Raw genomic sequence first — 17787 nt, 5'->3', positions numbered from 1 at the left:
GTTGCCTCCTAAAAGTTTGTGACACAAAAATCTCTAAACTTTTGTTTTTTAGCTGCTGAAAAATTAATGAAATCCCCTTTTAAACATTTTCTGGATTACTTTTTAATAAATTCTAGACAACGCTAAATCTCTGTACTTGCTCAAAATAGTGACAATAGTGATAATCAATCAATCAATCTTAATTTATTCAGGACCAAATCACAACAAATGTTATCCTCAGACTCTTTACAAACAGAGCAGGTCTAGACCGTACTCTATGTTCTTAACAAAGACCCGACATCAAGACAGGATAAGATCCAGTCCCATCTTACAGACAGGAGTCTGATCTCATCTTAATCCACCATGAGCAGAGCACTTACAAGCATTTAGCAAGTTACAGCGGCAAGGACAAACTTCCTTTAACAGGCAGAAACCTTGAGCAGAACCAGACTCATGTTAGACAGACATCTGCTGAGACCGTGTTGGAGAGAGGGATAGAGGAGAATAAAGACAGAGAGAGCGTGATGAGACGGATAGTAGTTGTAGTAGCAGTTGTCTACAAGTGCACATGAAAAAGATGAAACAAGATGCAAAATCTTCCTCTAAATTTAATTCAAAAGTCATTTCTAGGCACACCATCCTGTTATCTTTTTTATTGAGTTTAAGTTGTTTCAATCTATCCCATCACTTCATTCAATCCATTAGCTCATCACTGTCCTGCAACAGTGGCAGATATTCTTCATATCTTAATTATTAATAATACAACAGAAAGAGCCTCTGAATTGACTCACCCACTTTGGCGTTCTTTTATGTGGTTAAATTTGGTGTCTTGGGAACACTTTACAACCAACATCCATCCAGCACTCTCAAAAACTGTGATTTCTCTAACCCTCAGTGTCCCAGTGAGACGTACGATGCCCTCCACAAGTCCACCAAGGACTTCCCAGACGAGGTGGTGAGCTTCATGCGGCAGCACCAGCTGATGTGGGAGCCTGTCATGCCTCTGGGCGGCAGACCCGTCCTGACTCAAGTCAACGCAACCTACATGTTGAAGAAGGTCGTAGTGGACAGAGTGGATGCTGAGGACGGACCTTATGATGTCTTACACCTCGGCACAGGTGAGGGGGGACACACCAAGAGGTTAGGGAGTTAGGGAATGCAAAAAGAGGAGACAGGGGAGGAAATTATGAGTTTTGTAGTCTGGCTTGGCTTGGAAAATGTTTATGTTAAGAAAAGTATCTTTATCCAGGATTTCTCTTTAATTAATTCAGTTTTTATTCTCAGTGTTATATATTTTCAAACCTTGACACGCTTTGTCTTTTCTGGCCTTCTGGATACAAACACAGTCACAGATTCAGAAAAAGGATAAACATATTTTCATCCAGACTTTCTGATGACTTCAAAGATTCAAAGAAACAACTTACAAGCAGCAGTTACTTTAACAAACTGAAACGATCCGTGCCTTCTGTTAAATCCACCTTTTTGTCCTGTTGAAAAGACATTGAGCTCTGTGATCGAAGCCGATAAGCTGATACTAGAGATGCACAAACTTCCATCTGGAGAGAGGGAGGTTCAGCAGATAACGAGAACACAAATTTAGTTAAAGCATCTTTCCACAACTTCACATTTAACCATCATGAACACGTCTTCCAGGATGTCTGAGTGAGCTTCATCTGCTGGTTTGTTGTGTAAACTCTGAGCGTTGGTTCTTTCATTATCTCTTTAAAGAATGTCTGAAGGTGAAAATGGAGAAGTTTTCTGTTTCATCCCAGAGCGACTCTCCTGGCAGGGTGAATGAGTTCTTGAGTGTGTCTGGTCCTTGTAAGCATGTGTGTGTGTGTGTAGCTGTATGTATTTGTGAGCCTGTGTTTGTGCGTGTGTGTGACAGTGAGAGGTTGTGTGTGTGTGATAAATGGTGGAGGTTGTTTAACAGCTGCTGACAGGCTAAGGGTTCAGAGGTGCTCCCTCAGCTCCATACATCTCCTCTAAGTGGATTCCTCTCCAGCATCTCTCATCCCCCCATCAGCTGCACATTTACCTGCCTGATGAATGTTCCTCTGCTCTTTCAAGTGCTCGGACTCTAACATCCTCCTGTTTTAATCTCATCATCATGTAGGAGAGTTTTCTTCTCGTCTGATAGGTTAATCTTTATTGTGTGTAAACAGTAAGGGTAAATAATGTGTTCGGGCACGTGCTTACGTCAGGGTGGTTTATTCTAAAGGTAAAATATACCTTCGAAAAATGGGCAGGTCACATGAAGGTCACGCACTGAGCAGAGGGTTACAAATACAGTTTGACGCACATGCTAATGGATTTTAATGTTGCTGATTTAACCGCACATTAAGTCCTAGGAATGTGGCTTGGATCATGGGGGTTACAGGGATAATGATAAATCAGACACAGCATTTAGACCTGCTGTTGTCTAGTCACCAGCCCTCGACCTAATAGCTGCAGAAATGTGCACCTTTTATTCACTAACGGGCTCAGTTTGTTAAGCTTAGAGTCTAACCCGGGACTTTCACCAGATCTGGGTCCTATCTGGGTCAGATCAGTGTCTTCTGCGTCAAGCTCCATGCTCTCTCGTCAGTCAACACCCACCGGTTGAATTTTCAGAATGCAGCACAGAGCAGGACCGCCGGACAGCTAGAGTCATGTGACCAAGGTTTTGCCGCGGTAATTACTGAATCAAGGATTCTCCTCCTCCTCTCCTCATCCATGTTGTCTTTATGGTCCTCTGAAAACCTCTGACCTGTTGACTCCAGGCCTGGCTCCACTCATCATGACGGTTTGTTGTTGTAGTTTATTGAAATACAATCTGGTGATAACACAGAGTGTTTTATTCGGAAATTTTAACCGAATGTTTTCATTTTGTTTTGGTGCCTGACTTCCTTGTCCCGCTCCATCTGCTCTGTTGAGCTTGATGCATCGTGCTCTGGCATCAAGCAAAATAAGAAGTCTTGCGCATCTGATCCGAAGGGCCCCGGCATACTGAATCAGATACGCAGGCGGAATGCATTGGAACAGATCCAGTGGAAGTTAACACATTGATTAGAATGGAAACCTATCAGATCCAGTGCCGTGACAGATTGGAGATAGACCGGACACGGATCTGGTGGAATTTGGCAATAGCTGGTTCTGACAGGTTCCCTGAAGAATCAGGCTTCTTTGCTTATTCAATTAAAATCCTTTTTAAACCAAAGACGGCTGTTATGTTGCTCTTTTATAGAAATCTACGGTGACTCTGAAGTGCAAATAAACTAAATCAGAAAACACCACAACATTACCTTGTTAACGTACTTGATGATGGTTCTCTGGTGACTCAGGAATTTCTTAAAGCATCTCGCTGCAACTACTGCAAAAATTCAGCCTCATCTTATGAAACAATAAATGTAAGGTAAAAGAAATGTTAATTTAACATCAAATGACCCTCCGTATAACATTGTGTCACTAGAGACAAGACTCTGACCTTGTCGCAGTACATAATGTGTGTAATTATTTCCTGTTTCCTCCAGCAAATGATGATGAATGATGTAATACTCAGGCCTGTTATGTCTGAAGCTAAGATGAAAATGATACCTCAAATGTTCCCTCATTTCAAAACCTCTCTGTTCACTTAGGGTTAGACATTAATTCAGACACTCAGACAACAGTACAGTCCATAATGTATTTGTTTATGCAGGTTTTCGGTCAGAAACAAATCAGAGTGAAAGAAGAGAGATGAGAAGTCTGCTCCTGTGCAGAGAGCAGGACCACGTATCTGACTTTCCTGTGCAATGAGCCTTGACCTCCTCTAACTGAAGGTGCTTGATATTAACCAAAGGGTCAAAAAGAGGCGTGCTAATTATAATTCAAACGTGAGACCTGCTGACCTCTGTGCTGGAGAAGTTGGACCTCAACAGAGAGTTCAAACAGAGAGGTAACAAATGTTTCTGAAGCAGGAAGCTGGAGGTTAACCTTTACTCACACATTAACATTTCTGCTCTGTTTACCCCACATGACCCCAATCAAACTTCCTTATAAATATGAGGAGGAAGCACGGCTGGATTCGAAAAGTCAACAGTTTCTAGTGTTGGCTTTACAGACTCCTGTCAAACACTTAACCTCGGTCACTGTCCTTGAACTCTCTTCAGCCGAGCATCATCCCTTCTCCTCTGCTGCTGGAGTATTTTGTATCACAGTAATAAAACATGAATATAAACAAACAATATTTTTTCTATCTCAAAGCAGCTGGAGACTGAAGAGTCTCTTGAATGTCAAAGTTCAGTGAGACTGAAGGAGGAGGGCTCATTTCCATCTAACAGCTAATGTGTCTTGTTTTAAGGCATAATGAACTCTGTCTGTCTGCTTTACATGTAATATAAAACAATAAGCTCATTAGCTCAGAGAAAAGATCACAAAGTGAAGGATATCTGTGGAATTAGCCAGCAATAGATGTAAACATAATTTATTATTTTTGTTATCATATTTTATTACTCGGCTTTCCTACTGTCATTCCAGCTGTGTAAGATGCTTGATTCTGATTGTTGACAACGGTTATTAAATTTCACTAACATGAGCAACACCAGAGACAAACTGATCACACGTCATTTCAAATCAATCCGTCGAAAAGAGTTCCGGCTCATTCTGCTTCTGCTTGTTGACAGGTAAAACCGTTAGCTTCCGTTAGCATGAAAACAATGTAACTAAAACTCTAGTTTGGGTTAGCATGCTAATGCAGCAGGCTAAACAGCATGAGTATTAACATATTGGATCCTGTCCCGCAATCCTAGTAGTAATCCACAGAAGAAGGAGAGCTGAATGAGGACAGTTCCGTGTTAAATCGATGCAACAGGCAAATAAGAATCCATCACCATGGAACGATAACTGACGAGGAATCACTGGGACTATTTTTTAAAACAGTAAACATAAATCACTTTAAATCAATAAAATAATCTTTTAATCAAAGTTTTTAGACGATGTGTTTGTATCTTAAGTTAGTAGCTAGGTAATAAGCGGGATAATGTTAAAAAAAAAACAGACTTCTCTTGTCACATCCTGTCGGGATTCTATTTCCCATAACCACCTGCTAACCATACATTATCCCTTACTTAATTTTTTTTTAGTTTGTCAACTCTGTGCAGCAGACACCTGGGGACTTTGCAGTTGTTTAGAATTAAAGCCTGTTCAGATCTGCTGCTTGTTGCAACATTCCTCCAGGGTCAGCTGAGCAGATATGGCCTGCTTCATTGATATAAGACTATGCATTTGAAATGCATTCAAGCTGAAGACACATTGACTCAAGAGACAATCAGACAATTGCTGAAATACTGTAATCCTACTAGTTCAAGTGAGAGTGGCTCAAAATCTGCAGCTCCATGACCCCTTTCAAACTCTTTAACCCTGATCTTTATGCTAGTTTAGCTTTCTTAGTTTTTTTGTATTAGGTTGGACTCGGAGAAGAAGACTTCTGTGTCTCTGCTGTATGAAGACACAAAAACACAGTAACAGATTTAATCTGATGTTGAAGTGAAATGTTACAAAGGTCTCCGTTAGTCACAGACATCTACATCTATCATGAGTCCATGTAGGGTAGGTTTGTTTGACAGACTCATCTGTAGACACGCACATATTTTAACACACATACACACACACACACACGGCATGTAGCTATCTTTGTCTACACTCACACACACAAACAGGAGGTTTCCCACAGAGAGACCTCTGAGATTTATGAGGTTCTGTGGGAGCATCATGACATTACACACACGTGTGTGTGTGTGTGTGTGTGTGTGTGTGTGTGTGTGTGTGTGTGTGTGTGTGTGTGTTTGTGTGTGTGTGTGTGTGTGTGTGTGTGTGTGTGTTTGTGCTCCTGTATGGTTTGAATCACATGTAGCTCTGAGCTTACATAAGTTTGAAAAAGACTTATATGATGATTAGATCAAGACAGTGGCACAAAGCATTCAATGAAAGGTCTGTTAGTTAGAGACAACACTAGAACCGGTGAGTGTTCAATGACATGCTTTACAAAAGAACACAAAGGAATCATTAAAGTACACGATAGAGATAAGAGGATTTTAATACAGTTGTTCTTAAAAGTTACTGTAAACAAGACAATAAAGGCTGGTTTATACTTCTGCGTTGACCCTACGTAGTGGTCGGAAAGAGCACTACATACTTCTGCATCGATGTGTCAGTGTAGCGCAGCAATACAACCCTGAAACGCAGTTTGGACTCTCGGATAGTCAGGTTGCCTGTTTCCGCCCCTCTACATTTTCTGTTTACTTTTTCACAGCAGTTCTGAACGTATTAAGTTAATTTACAGCTGACACATGTTGCCCTTTATCATACAGCAATGATTACAGGGAGGAATAGAGAGGATATGTCAGAGGAGATGAAATATACGGCCTATGTGCGGCCAGTGTGTTGTAAATGCGCGAAAGACAATTCCACCAAGCGGACCAATTGCAGGGCTTGCGGTCCGCATCAATTTGATGCCTAGTTACATTTTGGAGAAAGTGCGTGTTGGCTACGTGCGTAAGCCTTTGCCTAGGTACCGGAGCTACACAGACCTATGCTGTAGGCTGCAATCTTGATTTGACGCAGAAGTATAAATCAGGCTTAAAAGGTTAAAGTAAAAAGATGGGTTTGAAATGAGGGACAAACTCCAGTGTGATAAGATAAGATCCATTAGTCGTCCCACAACCGAGAAATTTACAGTTTTACAGCAGTAAAGTGGACAGTGCAAACATAACAATAAAGAGAATATAAAAAAATAGTAATAATTAAAATTGTTAGTAATTAAAAAGTAGATAAGTATATCTTTAAAAAAAAAAGTACAGAACTAATAAGTACATTTACAGTATATTTATAGAATCAATGATACAAGTAAGAAATGTGCAAAGACCAATAACATAAGTAAAAACAACTTAAAGAACTAATAAGGTGGGTAAAGCCGTATTGCAGTATAGAATTGTAGAAGTAATAGTAAAATGAACACCATGCAGTTCCTCAAGTGTCCTCTTGAGGCTGTCTCCATTAAAGCCCATGATAAAATTATCCTTTTTACAGCACAAACAAACATTCATACATGCTAGTGCAGAGAAAAATTAGGTTTGGGCTCTATATGCCTTCAATTTATCTTTTATGACAACTGTATGGGGTGACTTTGTTTTTACTCATCTCTATTGAGATAAGTTATGCAGACAACCACATTTTCTTGTGAGCATTTTAGCATCAAAGCCTGCTACTTACTGAACATAGTAAATGAACACTGTGTGTATTAACATATAAAGTGATGTTCCTCTGTTTCAGACGATGGGAAGGTGGTGAAGGCCGTGTCAGTCACCAAAGACAACGGGGAGAGAGAGGAGATCATCCTGGAGGAGCTGACTGTCTTCCAGGTGAGACACAGCTGTTCTTATTCTTACCTCTTTCAGCTCTGAAGGTCCTCGTGGTTTATTTCTTCTACGCATGTTATCCCACAGATCTGATTCCTCGAACACACACATTAACCTTCACAGGACTTTTATGGCTAAAATCTCTGAGCTCTCTTGGTGTCTCTCCGTGCCCATCTGCCAAACCCTGCACCATGTGACATGCTGCTCTTGGCCTTTCCGTGTAGTTTCCAATGGAACATATTTGTCTGGAATAACTCGTCTAAACATAAAAACAGATAGCAGGGTTCATATTTCCCATGATCCTCTATTTGAATATGGTAATACTGAAGATGAGAGTAGAGAGGAGGACAGAGAAAGGAGAAGGAAATGGTTAAAATTCAGAGAAACAGCTAGACTAAAGGAAGGAGAGGTCAGAAGTGAACATGTGCAGGAGAGAGAGTCAGCATCTTTAAAACTGAGCTCCATTTTTAACTAAGTTAGTCTGAGGGAGCTGAATAACAGAGCGCAGGTGAAGGGAAGTGAGGAAGACAGAAACAGAATATGAGAATCAGCTGCAAAAAAACATCGTCTGTTTACTTAGCATTGAGATTTAAACAGGAACTAACCCATTTCCACCAGCCTCGTACGATTAAAGCACAGCTGGCATTGGCTCTGCAGCCAGACGACAAACCTCAGCTGACTTCATCGTTCTCTGTCCACTTGAGTCTGGACCTGAGCCAGGGGGGGGCAGCTTTACTCCCTGACTGAGTTTCAAACAGGAGGGGCTCCAATGCATGGTCACTTTGTCGGCTGTGACAGGACACAGGATAACCAGATACCTTTACTCCTCTATCTCCTCCTCCTCCTACTCCTTCTTCTTCTTCTTCTTCTCGACCCCTCCGCTCAGAGTGGTCAGGGGTCATTAACTCCCTTTGTGAAACGCTGAAGCAAGTCAGTGAGCTGGAGAAATGGAGCTGTGGGGTAATTTAGCCCGCTGAGGGGAAAAAGAGACTCATTAGATTTCTAATCTCAGTAGCTGTCCTGACCTCAGAGTCAACCACAGTGTTTAACGCAACTCTGAGGCATTCCTCAACCTCTGTTCTGCTGAAGTATTACCTCAGAGTGAAGTCAGATCTTTTAAAAGTGCACCAAAGTTTGGTGTTTAAAGACCTTCTCTTGATTAAGAAGAAGCAGTTTGAGAAGTTTCAGAAATGCACTCGCAGCTGAAATCAAGAAACACACAGCTTCAAAAAAGATGTTTTTTTTTACTGTAATGTGTTTGTAACAGATTGATGCAAGTAGAGAGCAACAAAAACCAACAAACAACACCAAAAAAGTCCTAAACACAACTGAATTGTGATTTGTTTTTAGATTCATGAATACTTGGTTGTAGAAAGAAAATGCAGGTAAACAAAGTGTCTAGGTAATTGTGATTTGACAACATTGTTTCTTCTTGATTCTTTGTTGAATCACCATTTTCAGACGTAATTGTGTGCTTTCAAACTGAGTGTTTGTTTATGCTGTTGCATGTTTGTTTGTTTGTTGTTTGCAGCTTTTATCTAAATTCTTCCGTTTTGCTTTCCCTCCCCTGCAGAGCCCCACTCCGATCCTGAGCATGGAGCTGTCCACAAAACGAGTATGTCCTACTGTCTGCCTTTGTTTGACCTCTGACCTTCTTAAACCATGAAACTCTTACATTAATCCATTTGTACTTAAAGATATTTACAAAGTGGAAGGACAAACAGATTATGGCCTTTTTTAAATCCAGTTGGCCCTTGCAGAGGAGATTTAAGAGGGAACAAATGGGATCTTAACTGTGGCTGTGGCGTAAAGATGAAACAAAAGCAACATCAATTGTAAACTCTGATGTTAAAGATACAGTGAGTAAAACATCAAGATGCCTGGGAGAAATAATTCATCTAAAATCAGTTTTAAAAAATGAATTTCGAGTCGTCTCTATTTGAAGTCAATTAGAGTCTCCTCAACCAACTTTTTTTAATTCTGTGGAAAGATGTCAGAATTAATCAGGCTAACTGTACTGTGTAGCGATAGAGACTGGCAGCGGTAGTGGGTGGGTTACGTTGTGTGATCTATTCACTATATTGTGGACTTTGACTTGTTGTCCAACTTATTTTATTGTGTTGTCACAAACATCTTTAATTTGCTCAACTCAACACACACACACATCCCGCACCGGCAACTTTGGATATATTTCGACAACATTTATCAGTACGTTGCATAAAGACGCCCAAATATCAAAACCCGCATTTTTGGATCTCTTCCTTGACATCCTTGTTATCACAGCAGCTGATCCATGATTGGACGAGGCCTGTATTGACTAAGACAGATGCATCCATTGCAACCAGCTGCACATAACTTTTCAAACAGTGGTATGACAGGGTTCATATTGAACATGAGGCGCCACACCTCAGTCAATGCATTAACATGAGGGCTACACTGAAGCTCCTCTCTCTGTCTGATCACCTGTAGAGTATGTGTAAGGAGCTGCAGGTAATCAGACATGAGGGGCAGAGAGCAACAAGAGATCGTCCAAATCTCTGACGGCAGACGGTGATTTTAGTCAGTTGAGAAAAAAAGAAACTTGTGCAGCTGAAAAGAAACCTGGGCAGGCGGCCCGGGAGTCGCCTATGTGTAGAAAACACTGAACAGAGCACAGTGATATTTATTACTCTAACACTTGTCATCACTCTGTCCTCTCTCTGTCTCCCTCTCCTCTCCGTAACAGCAGCTGAAGCTTTAGTAATGAAACTGTTATTCTCTCTTCCACAGCAACAGCTGTATGTGTCCAGTGAGCTCGGTGTGGCCCAGCTGGGGCTGCAGAGATGTGAGTTATACGGGACAGACTGCGCTGCGTGCTGCCTGGCCAGAGACCCTTACTGCTCCTGGGACGGACAGACCTGCTCTCGATATTTCCCCACCAGCAAGAGGTGAAAACATGCACAAGACTCAACAATGTGTAGTCTTATATCTGTTGAACATACTGTGAAGCTAACAACGTGTTCCACTGTTTCCCACCCAGATCTGATATGGAAAAAATAACTTAAATAGCCACAAATGCATGGCCAAAGATAACTTTAGCTTTGAGACATTCCTGACATAAGAAATACGGTTTTCTGTTTCCAGCCTCAGTAACAGCATGACTCTACAGCCGCTATGTTCCTGATAATATCAGGACACTTTAGGACAAGAGAAGCATAAGAAATTGTTGACGTATACGCGACTAAAGGACATTTCGATATGTTACTTTCTTGAGGACATAATGCAAAGAAAGGAGGGAGGTGCAGGGAAAGGAAGCAGGGTCAGAAAACGACAGAGGGAGGAGACATGACAACACTCTTTACCCTGGCTGAAACAACAATCAGTATTTTCATTGCCTGTTTTTGCTCCAGGGTTCCTCATTCATAATCTCAGTAGCTTCATATTTTCACCCCAGAGGAGCCGGCAGACTCCCAGTAACAACAGAGAGGAGGTTATACTGCTGTGTCTAAAGCCAAGCACACTATCTACTGCTGTCAGCTGCTGTTAAACTGATGAGTCTACTGTCGACTAGTGCACGCACACACTTTAGCCACCAAAATTTAACTTAGTAACATTTTTAAGTGTAATTCAGACAATAAATAATTTTATCAAATGAAATTATAGAATCAGATTTGAGACTTTATTACATTTCAGAATAGTTTGAAATCAAATCTGCTGAAAGTGAACAAAAAACATATTTTCTGTGCTTGTGTGTTTCAGGAGGGCGAGGAGACAGGATGTAAAGTATGGAGACCCCTGGAGTCAGTGTCCAATCACAGAGGACGGTGAGGATTTCCTGCGTCTGATATGAATAAAGTTTACCTGTTTAAGCTCTTCCTGTCCGCAGTTACATAACAGACAACCAGCATGTGCCATAATTAAGGATTTCCACTTAAATAAAAACACTTTGATTATGTGTTTAAAAGTGACACTTTGGGGAAGGGTCATACAACATCACACTCAGTTGGAAATGTCTTGATCCAAGGTTATGATTGTAAACAAAAATATCTAGTTAAACAAACTGGGCTCTGAAAAAGATTTTGAATTACTAAAATTCAAAATAGAAGCTTTCCTAAAAAGCAATAACTAACTGAATCTGTAATCTACGTTTGCATACTAAGCAAAATAAAAAGCATAAAAACAACGGCTTTAGTTTTTGTCTTTGTTAATTTAAATCAAACATATACATATTAGTGTTTTAGCAAGATATTTATCTTCCAGATTTAAAACTTTGGAAGATTCACACCAGCAGATGGCAGCACATCTGTGTTTTCAAGAATCAAGAAAGCTGTATCGCCGAGTGATCTCACAAACACAAGGAATTTGACGTGGTGACTGGAAGACTGGTACTTAACAAGACAGTAGGGACAATAAATATAGAACCCTAAATATAAAAATTCTAAGTAAAAATACTTTCTGTACAAAGAAGCATAGAGACATAAATAAATAAATTTGTCCAAACCAGAGTGCACATTGTAGCAGATGAAAATAATGATAAATTGCATAATGTATTAAATTAAAACATTAGAAAAAACAACAAAAGTACAGGTGAGCTCCACACCGAGGTCGACATCTGCGGCGCCATCTTGGATCGTCCAATCCGATTTCCAATCCATCCCTGTCTTGACCCAGTTTCAGCTTTCTCTCTCCCTAACACTCAAGTCCTGGGTGGGTGTGGAGAGAACAGGAGAAGTGATCATCTCATGACTGATGTATACAACTTAACATATGACCTTCAATTATCTTCTACATTTTTTAAAAACTGCGTGTTATTTTGTCCCTTTTCGAACACCATAGTTAAGCCACTGTAGTGTCTTCCTGCTGCTGCTGTGATGGAAAATAACACCACAGCTGCGTTTTTGAATAGCACCCTCCACTTTAAAAGGCTCCTATAGATCTCTCAATGTGTAGCAGTGTTATCCATTTACAAACTAATACAATGAAACTATTTCACAGAATAAACTCTGAAGCTGTTTCCTACCTCTAAATAAGTCATTATTTCAGACCACACGAGTGCAGCAGTGCAGCATTTATTTAGATAATAAATCAAAAGGTCATGATCATTATGTGCATTTTATTACCATTCCCAAATCAAGACACTGTTTAGACTTTCTTTTTTTTCTCAATATGGACTTATAAACTGCTTTAAAATTGAAAATATGGTGTTTACACATGATCAAAATGTAACTAATCTGGATTAAGTACTGAAATTCAGCAATTACTTTACAAAAACTTTGTTGTAGTCAGTCATGTTCAATAAAAATAAAAGTAAATGCATAGGGACTGATTGGTTTAATCTGATGTGCCAACTTCTGTCTGGCATCATGGTGACAAAGATGAAAGTCATGAGAAAGAGGCAGAGTCCTAATTGTCATTGACAGTGTTTTTCAAAAGAGCAAGGGTCATATAGCAGAAAATCTTAAAATGTGTAGGATATTTCTCAAAGGGAAGAATCCTACCAATGTAAAAGTGCATCTGAAGAGCATGCTAAAGAAGTAACACCAGGCCACACAGCATGATGCAGCCCACGACTTCCATACCCAACGACAGCTCGATAGCTGCTGGTCAGTGCATTCACAGGACCAAGCTGTATTGTCAAGTTTAAACATCTGAGAAATATGAGTTGAGATCTTGAGGAAAACAACCAAAAGTGAAGTTTTTATCATGGGAATTAGGGATGACCACAATTAATCGATTATCGATTAATTGATTGTTAAGAAATTACTCGAAACACGCATTTTTGTTATCAATTTTCCGTCACGTGGAACAAACACCATGTGGTCTCATATTACAGTCAGCTTCAGGGAGGTGTTTTAAGTTTAAAGCATGTTTCGATGTGATTCAGTTGTTAAAGGTGTTGTGCACAGCGGAGATGCTCTGCTGGCGGCTGCGGCTGCGCGTCAGGTCTCCCCGTGCGCTTTTTTAAAAGAGGATCAATACAAAACTGCTGCCAACAACGACACAGACACGAAGGTTCACAACTATAAACAGGACATTTCCCACCTTTGGATACGAAGGCAACAGACAGGTGGGAAATTCAGGTAGGCCTACACTATGTTTGCAGACCAGCAACATCAGAGCCGTCTGAGCTTTTCTGCAGCTGGACTGATTATGACCCGGTTTCTCTCCCGGCTGACACCTGACCGAATACACATGTTTATTTTTCTCAATAAGAACGAGTAGACAGAAAACTGGACACTGTGAGTCTGAAGTTCTTTTCTGTTAGTAGTCTCAGCCTTCACTTTATAAGATTATGTCCGCGGAGAATATTTTAATGAGCCTGATCGTTGATAATCTGCGTGTCAAACATATACCCGTATTCAATCCTGTCAGTTATATGCATTTTGTTGCTGTAGAAAATATTATTTAGGGGGAAAACAACCTATTTGGCCTTGTTTTTGACGTAAGAATAATATTTTTTTTTTTTATCAATTAATCGATAATTGATCGTTAACATTTCCAAAAATCGATCACGGAAAATACTTAAAATGTACATCCCTAATGGGAATACAGAGTAAATAAAATGTTTGTCAGAAACCAGCTTTGATGACTGATTGAAACTGAACTTACAGTAGAGCTCCTTAAGAGAGTGGAGCACGTGATGAAACAAATTGATATAGAGAGTAAGGCTTCATTTGACCTATTAAAGCAAAAGAGACCATCAGACACAATATAAATTTTTCCTGTCCCTGCTTTTAACTGCTACCGTGGAGTAGAAATCAGACAAGCATGCTCCCAATCATTCACCCTGAACACAGTTAAGTACCTTCTATTGCTATTCTTCTCTGCAAATAGAAGTAGGGTGCACTCTAAAGGCCTAACAGTGTTACTGCAATTTCTCTCCCTCCTTTTCTGGATTCATGATGACCACTCCAAACACACTGACTCTTTTTTTCTCCTGTGGCTCGATCAGATTCAGACTCTGTGGAGGTGAAGTCGGTTTACGGTGTGGAGGGAAATTCAACCTTCCTGGAGTGTGCTCCTCGGTCCCCGCAGGCGGAGCTCAGGTGGACGGTGCAGCACTCAGAGAGCCAGCAGCAAACTCTCAGTCACACACAAGAGACCAAGGAGGTTAGCTCTCTTAGCAAACATTGCAAGTTCTGCATTTATCCCATGGGAGGAGTGCGGGGGGAGAGGTTCTACTTGTGGTACTTTTGTATTCTTTTGTATTAAAAGAATATGAACTTGAGTATCATCTTTTAATCTGTTTGTGTGACCCTCTCTCCCTCTCTTAGCTCCCTCACAGTGATGACCACCGCTCCCTCCACATGAAGCGTGGACTGTTGATTCAGCGCCTTGAACTGTCTGACTCTGGGATCTACACCTGCTCCAGCCACGAGCACTCCTACAGCCAGGTCCTGGCCCGATACCGCATTCACATCATCCCCAGCGACAGCCTGCATTCAACCCGCCACCATCAGATCCACAGCTCCGACCATCACGCGGCCCTCGGGCAGATCGGCCCAGCTGGGGTCGGGGTTGCTGGGTTTCTCGGCCGGGGTGGAGCTCCTCATCCACCTGCATTTCTGCCAGGTCACAGGAACTCATGGCTGCCCCAGCATCCTCAGCAGCTTCCTCTTAAGAGCTACAAAGACCTGCAAATGGTGGGGACCAACAGTCTGAGCGTGGACGAATACTGCGAGCAGCTGTGGTACCGAGAGAAACGCCGGCAGCAGAAGCTGCGCACTCTGAAGCTGAAACAGGAGAGCAGGAAAGCCCGAGTGAGGAGGAACAACCCTCCTGAGGTTCCGCTTTAGTCACGAGGAGAGTAAAGAAAGACTGAGTATGGACAACAGATCCTGTGCATGCAGAGGGCGAGGAGAGGCTTCATCAAGACTGTGCTTTTTGAGCAACTAATGCCAGCTTGCATTAAAATACCAACAATATTATCCATTAAAGACTGACTAAAGAGGGATTAGTGTTTGACTATGTTGAAATATTTTGACATTCTTAGACAACAAAACCCAGAAATGTGGAAAAATGTTTTTAATATCAATATTCAAGATTGTTAGAACAAAACTGGCTCTTTTCTATCTGTACCTTTGTTATCTATAACAGAAACTCTACTAGCATCAGGTGTTTAAATGTTAGATCACAATCACCAATGTGCCTACTCTTAAACTGTAAATACATTAAAGTATGCAGATCTGCTGCTGACAGTTTAGAACACAGTATACTTGATTATCTCATCTGTTGATATCAGTTCTCTTTACAAGCTAATTTAGTTAGCTACAGTTAACTAGCTTTATCCTGACACCTGTATAGTTCATTGACTTTACTGTATTTCCCCGGACAAAGGGTGACTTTGATTTCTGCTTCAAAGCACAGACAGTTACTCCTCTGTTATTCACTATATGTTTGTGAAAATAACAAAGTAAGTGCTCTACTTTAGAGGCCAAAAAGAATCATGATAGGCTTGTTTTTGTCTCCAGTTACAAAACGTCAGCTTATTAGCTACCATATTACACTGTATCTTTAACATTTGATGCTTTTTCTAAATTTCCCTGTAAGCTGATTAGCCCTAGAGCTAACTTACTGCTTGAAGCTGCTCCGAGGAACTTTCTGTTCGTGTTGATGTTGGCGCCCCCTGTGGACAAAATTATAGCTACTACTGTTCAACCCCCTTGCAGTGATAAAAGGCTTCTTGTTTACTCTTGTAGGTCATTAAAAAGCATCACTGAGTGTTTTTACACAGACTTGAGCATCCTTGTTTTGATCATGTTTTTTAGCATCCTGTTTTTGTGTTCACACACGTAAACATTACGATTTTAGAAACCAGGATAAACTCTAAACCTGTTTTTTCAAAACAAGAATTTACTACCTTGAGAACTCAGAAAGAAAACAGGACACTGTGGCAAGTATATGACTCATCCCTGTTCTGACAGCTGACGACTACCTGCACAGGCATGGCCTCAGCTGAGTCACGCATCACCAAATAAACATGGAGGTGGCAACAAGACCATCTTTTTGCAGTTTTGTGTTGTGGTAATGAAACTAGTAAATACGATTATATCTTTAGCTTTTGCTCCCTTGTCCTGTGCAGTAGCAGTGAGAGGCTGACCGCGGTCAGAGTTGAGGACATGTTTGATATTTGCCTTTGCTCTCTTCTTTAATAGTGCTAATCCTGCAATAAGCCACAGAGGACTCATTTTTCTCAGATTTTAAAATCGGCATGTGTTGAAAAAAAACCCCCAAAAAACATCACAAGCGCCTGCACAAATAAGATGCAGTAATCATAAACAGGAATAATAGTGTTTATCACGTGTACAGGGGTATGAATAACAAAGTTTCTCTGTGTGCATGCCTTATCATGAATATGAATATGATATATATTCGTAACCGGGATACTCAAGTCCATATGAACGCACTCACTGTATATTTTAGTCTGTTACATAACCAGTTAAAACTCTTTACTGTGGCTTTAAGACAAACCTAATCTGAGGATGTTGGGAATAACATTTTATGACTGATATAAATAAATGTACACATCCCTATTTTTGCACATGCTTGTCAATGTATTATCCATTTGGGCTGCCATACAGGTGAAGATGTATCAGGATCTCTCATTCATTTCATAAAGACGCATACAAGCTCTCTCTATACTTTATATATTCTATAAATTAAGATCAGTGTTTGCCCAATATACTGCTACACGTTGTACTGTTTAATAATATGTATTTATGGTTGTTTGAAATGTAACACTCATCTGCACACGTAAGATCCAGGCATCACGCCTAAAGGAGTGAACTTCTGCCTCAGTGGAAAATGCAGACACGCCATGGACCCTGCTCGAAAGCACATCATGTATAGCTTTTATTAAAACTGCCAGGTAACTAATAAATATTATTCCTATCAATGTGTAATAAAGAACTCTATTTTTTATAGTTTTCTTTCTTTGTATACTAGAATTTAGTACATTTCCTGAATGTTTATATAGACTTTTGTGTTTTTATAAGCAAAATGATTTTTAAACTGAACTCTGATAAGCTTATGAGATTAAAAACTGAGTGATGGATTTGTGTCATTCTGTACGTGAATAAGCCACTGAGTAATGTCAAATAAAAGGATGAAACATTCCAGGTTCTTTCTTTCTCTGTGCGAGTCACTTACTTGGTGAATTAGTATATACTGCAAAAAGGTTAAATACACACACAAGTTGTTTTGTGCTCGCTGTGTGAAAAGAGGCTTTCACAACTTGTATGAAGAGTTAGTTGTCCAGGGACAGAAAAAGGATCTTTTTTTAGCAATAAAGAAATCAATGTGTAACCTTTGATGTGGCTCTGCAGGCTGTGGCGTACTGAGGCTGTTTGAAAAGTGTGCCATGTAATTTCGTTAATTTTGAGGCACTCCAACCAAAGCCCACATTCTACTGAGAAGTTTTTTAGCACTTTACTGTGTCATCATCATTAGTTTT

At 40.4% G+C, this 17787-nt stretch overlaps 1 protein-coding gene across 2 annotated transcripts in view; it reads left to right on the top strand.

The window, feature by feature from the left end:
- The window catches only part of si:dkey-49n23.1 (semaphorin-3D), a 110527-nt gene extending 93078 nt beyond the window's left edge, over positions 1-17449 (top strand). For both annotated transcript variants that reach the window (XM_034689082.1, XM_034689083.1), the window contains 7 exons: positions 875-1097; positions 7270-7358; positions 8929-8970; positions 10125-10282; positions 11094-11158; positions 14287-14444; positions 14609-17449. In XM_034689082.1, coding sequence (XP_034544973.1) covers positions 875-1097; positions 7270-7358; positions 8929-8970; positions 10125-10282; positions 11094-11158; positions 14287-14444; positions 14609-15130 — 1257 coding nt within the window. In that variant the 3' untranslated portion in view covers positions 15131-17449. The remainder of the gene's footprint in view (positions 1-874; positions 1098-7269; positions 7359-8928; positions 8971-10124; positions 10283-11093; positions 11159-14286; positions 14445-14608) is intronic.
- The last annotated feature ends 338 nt before the right edge of the window (positions 17450-17787 follow it).

This window comes from Notolabrus celidotus, chromosome 1 (assembly GCF_009762535.1).
Source record: "Notolabrus celidotus isolate fNotCel1 chromosome 1, fNotCel1.pri, whole genome shotgun sequence".
Taxonomy (NCBI): Eukaryota; Metazoa; Chordata; class Actinopteri; order Labriformes; family Labridae; genus Notolabrus; species Notolabrus celidotus.
The sequence above is the reverse complement of the archived record's forward strand: the minus strand, read 5'-3'. Positions and strand labels throughout refer to the sequence as shown.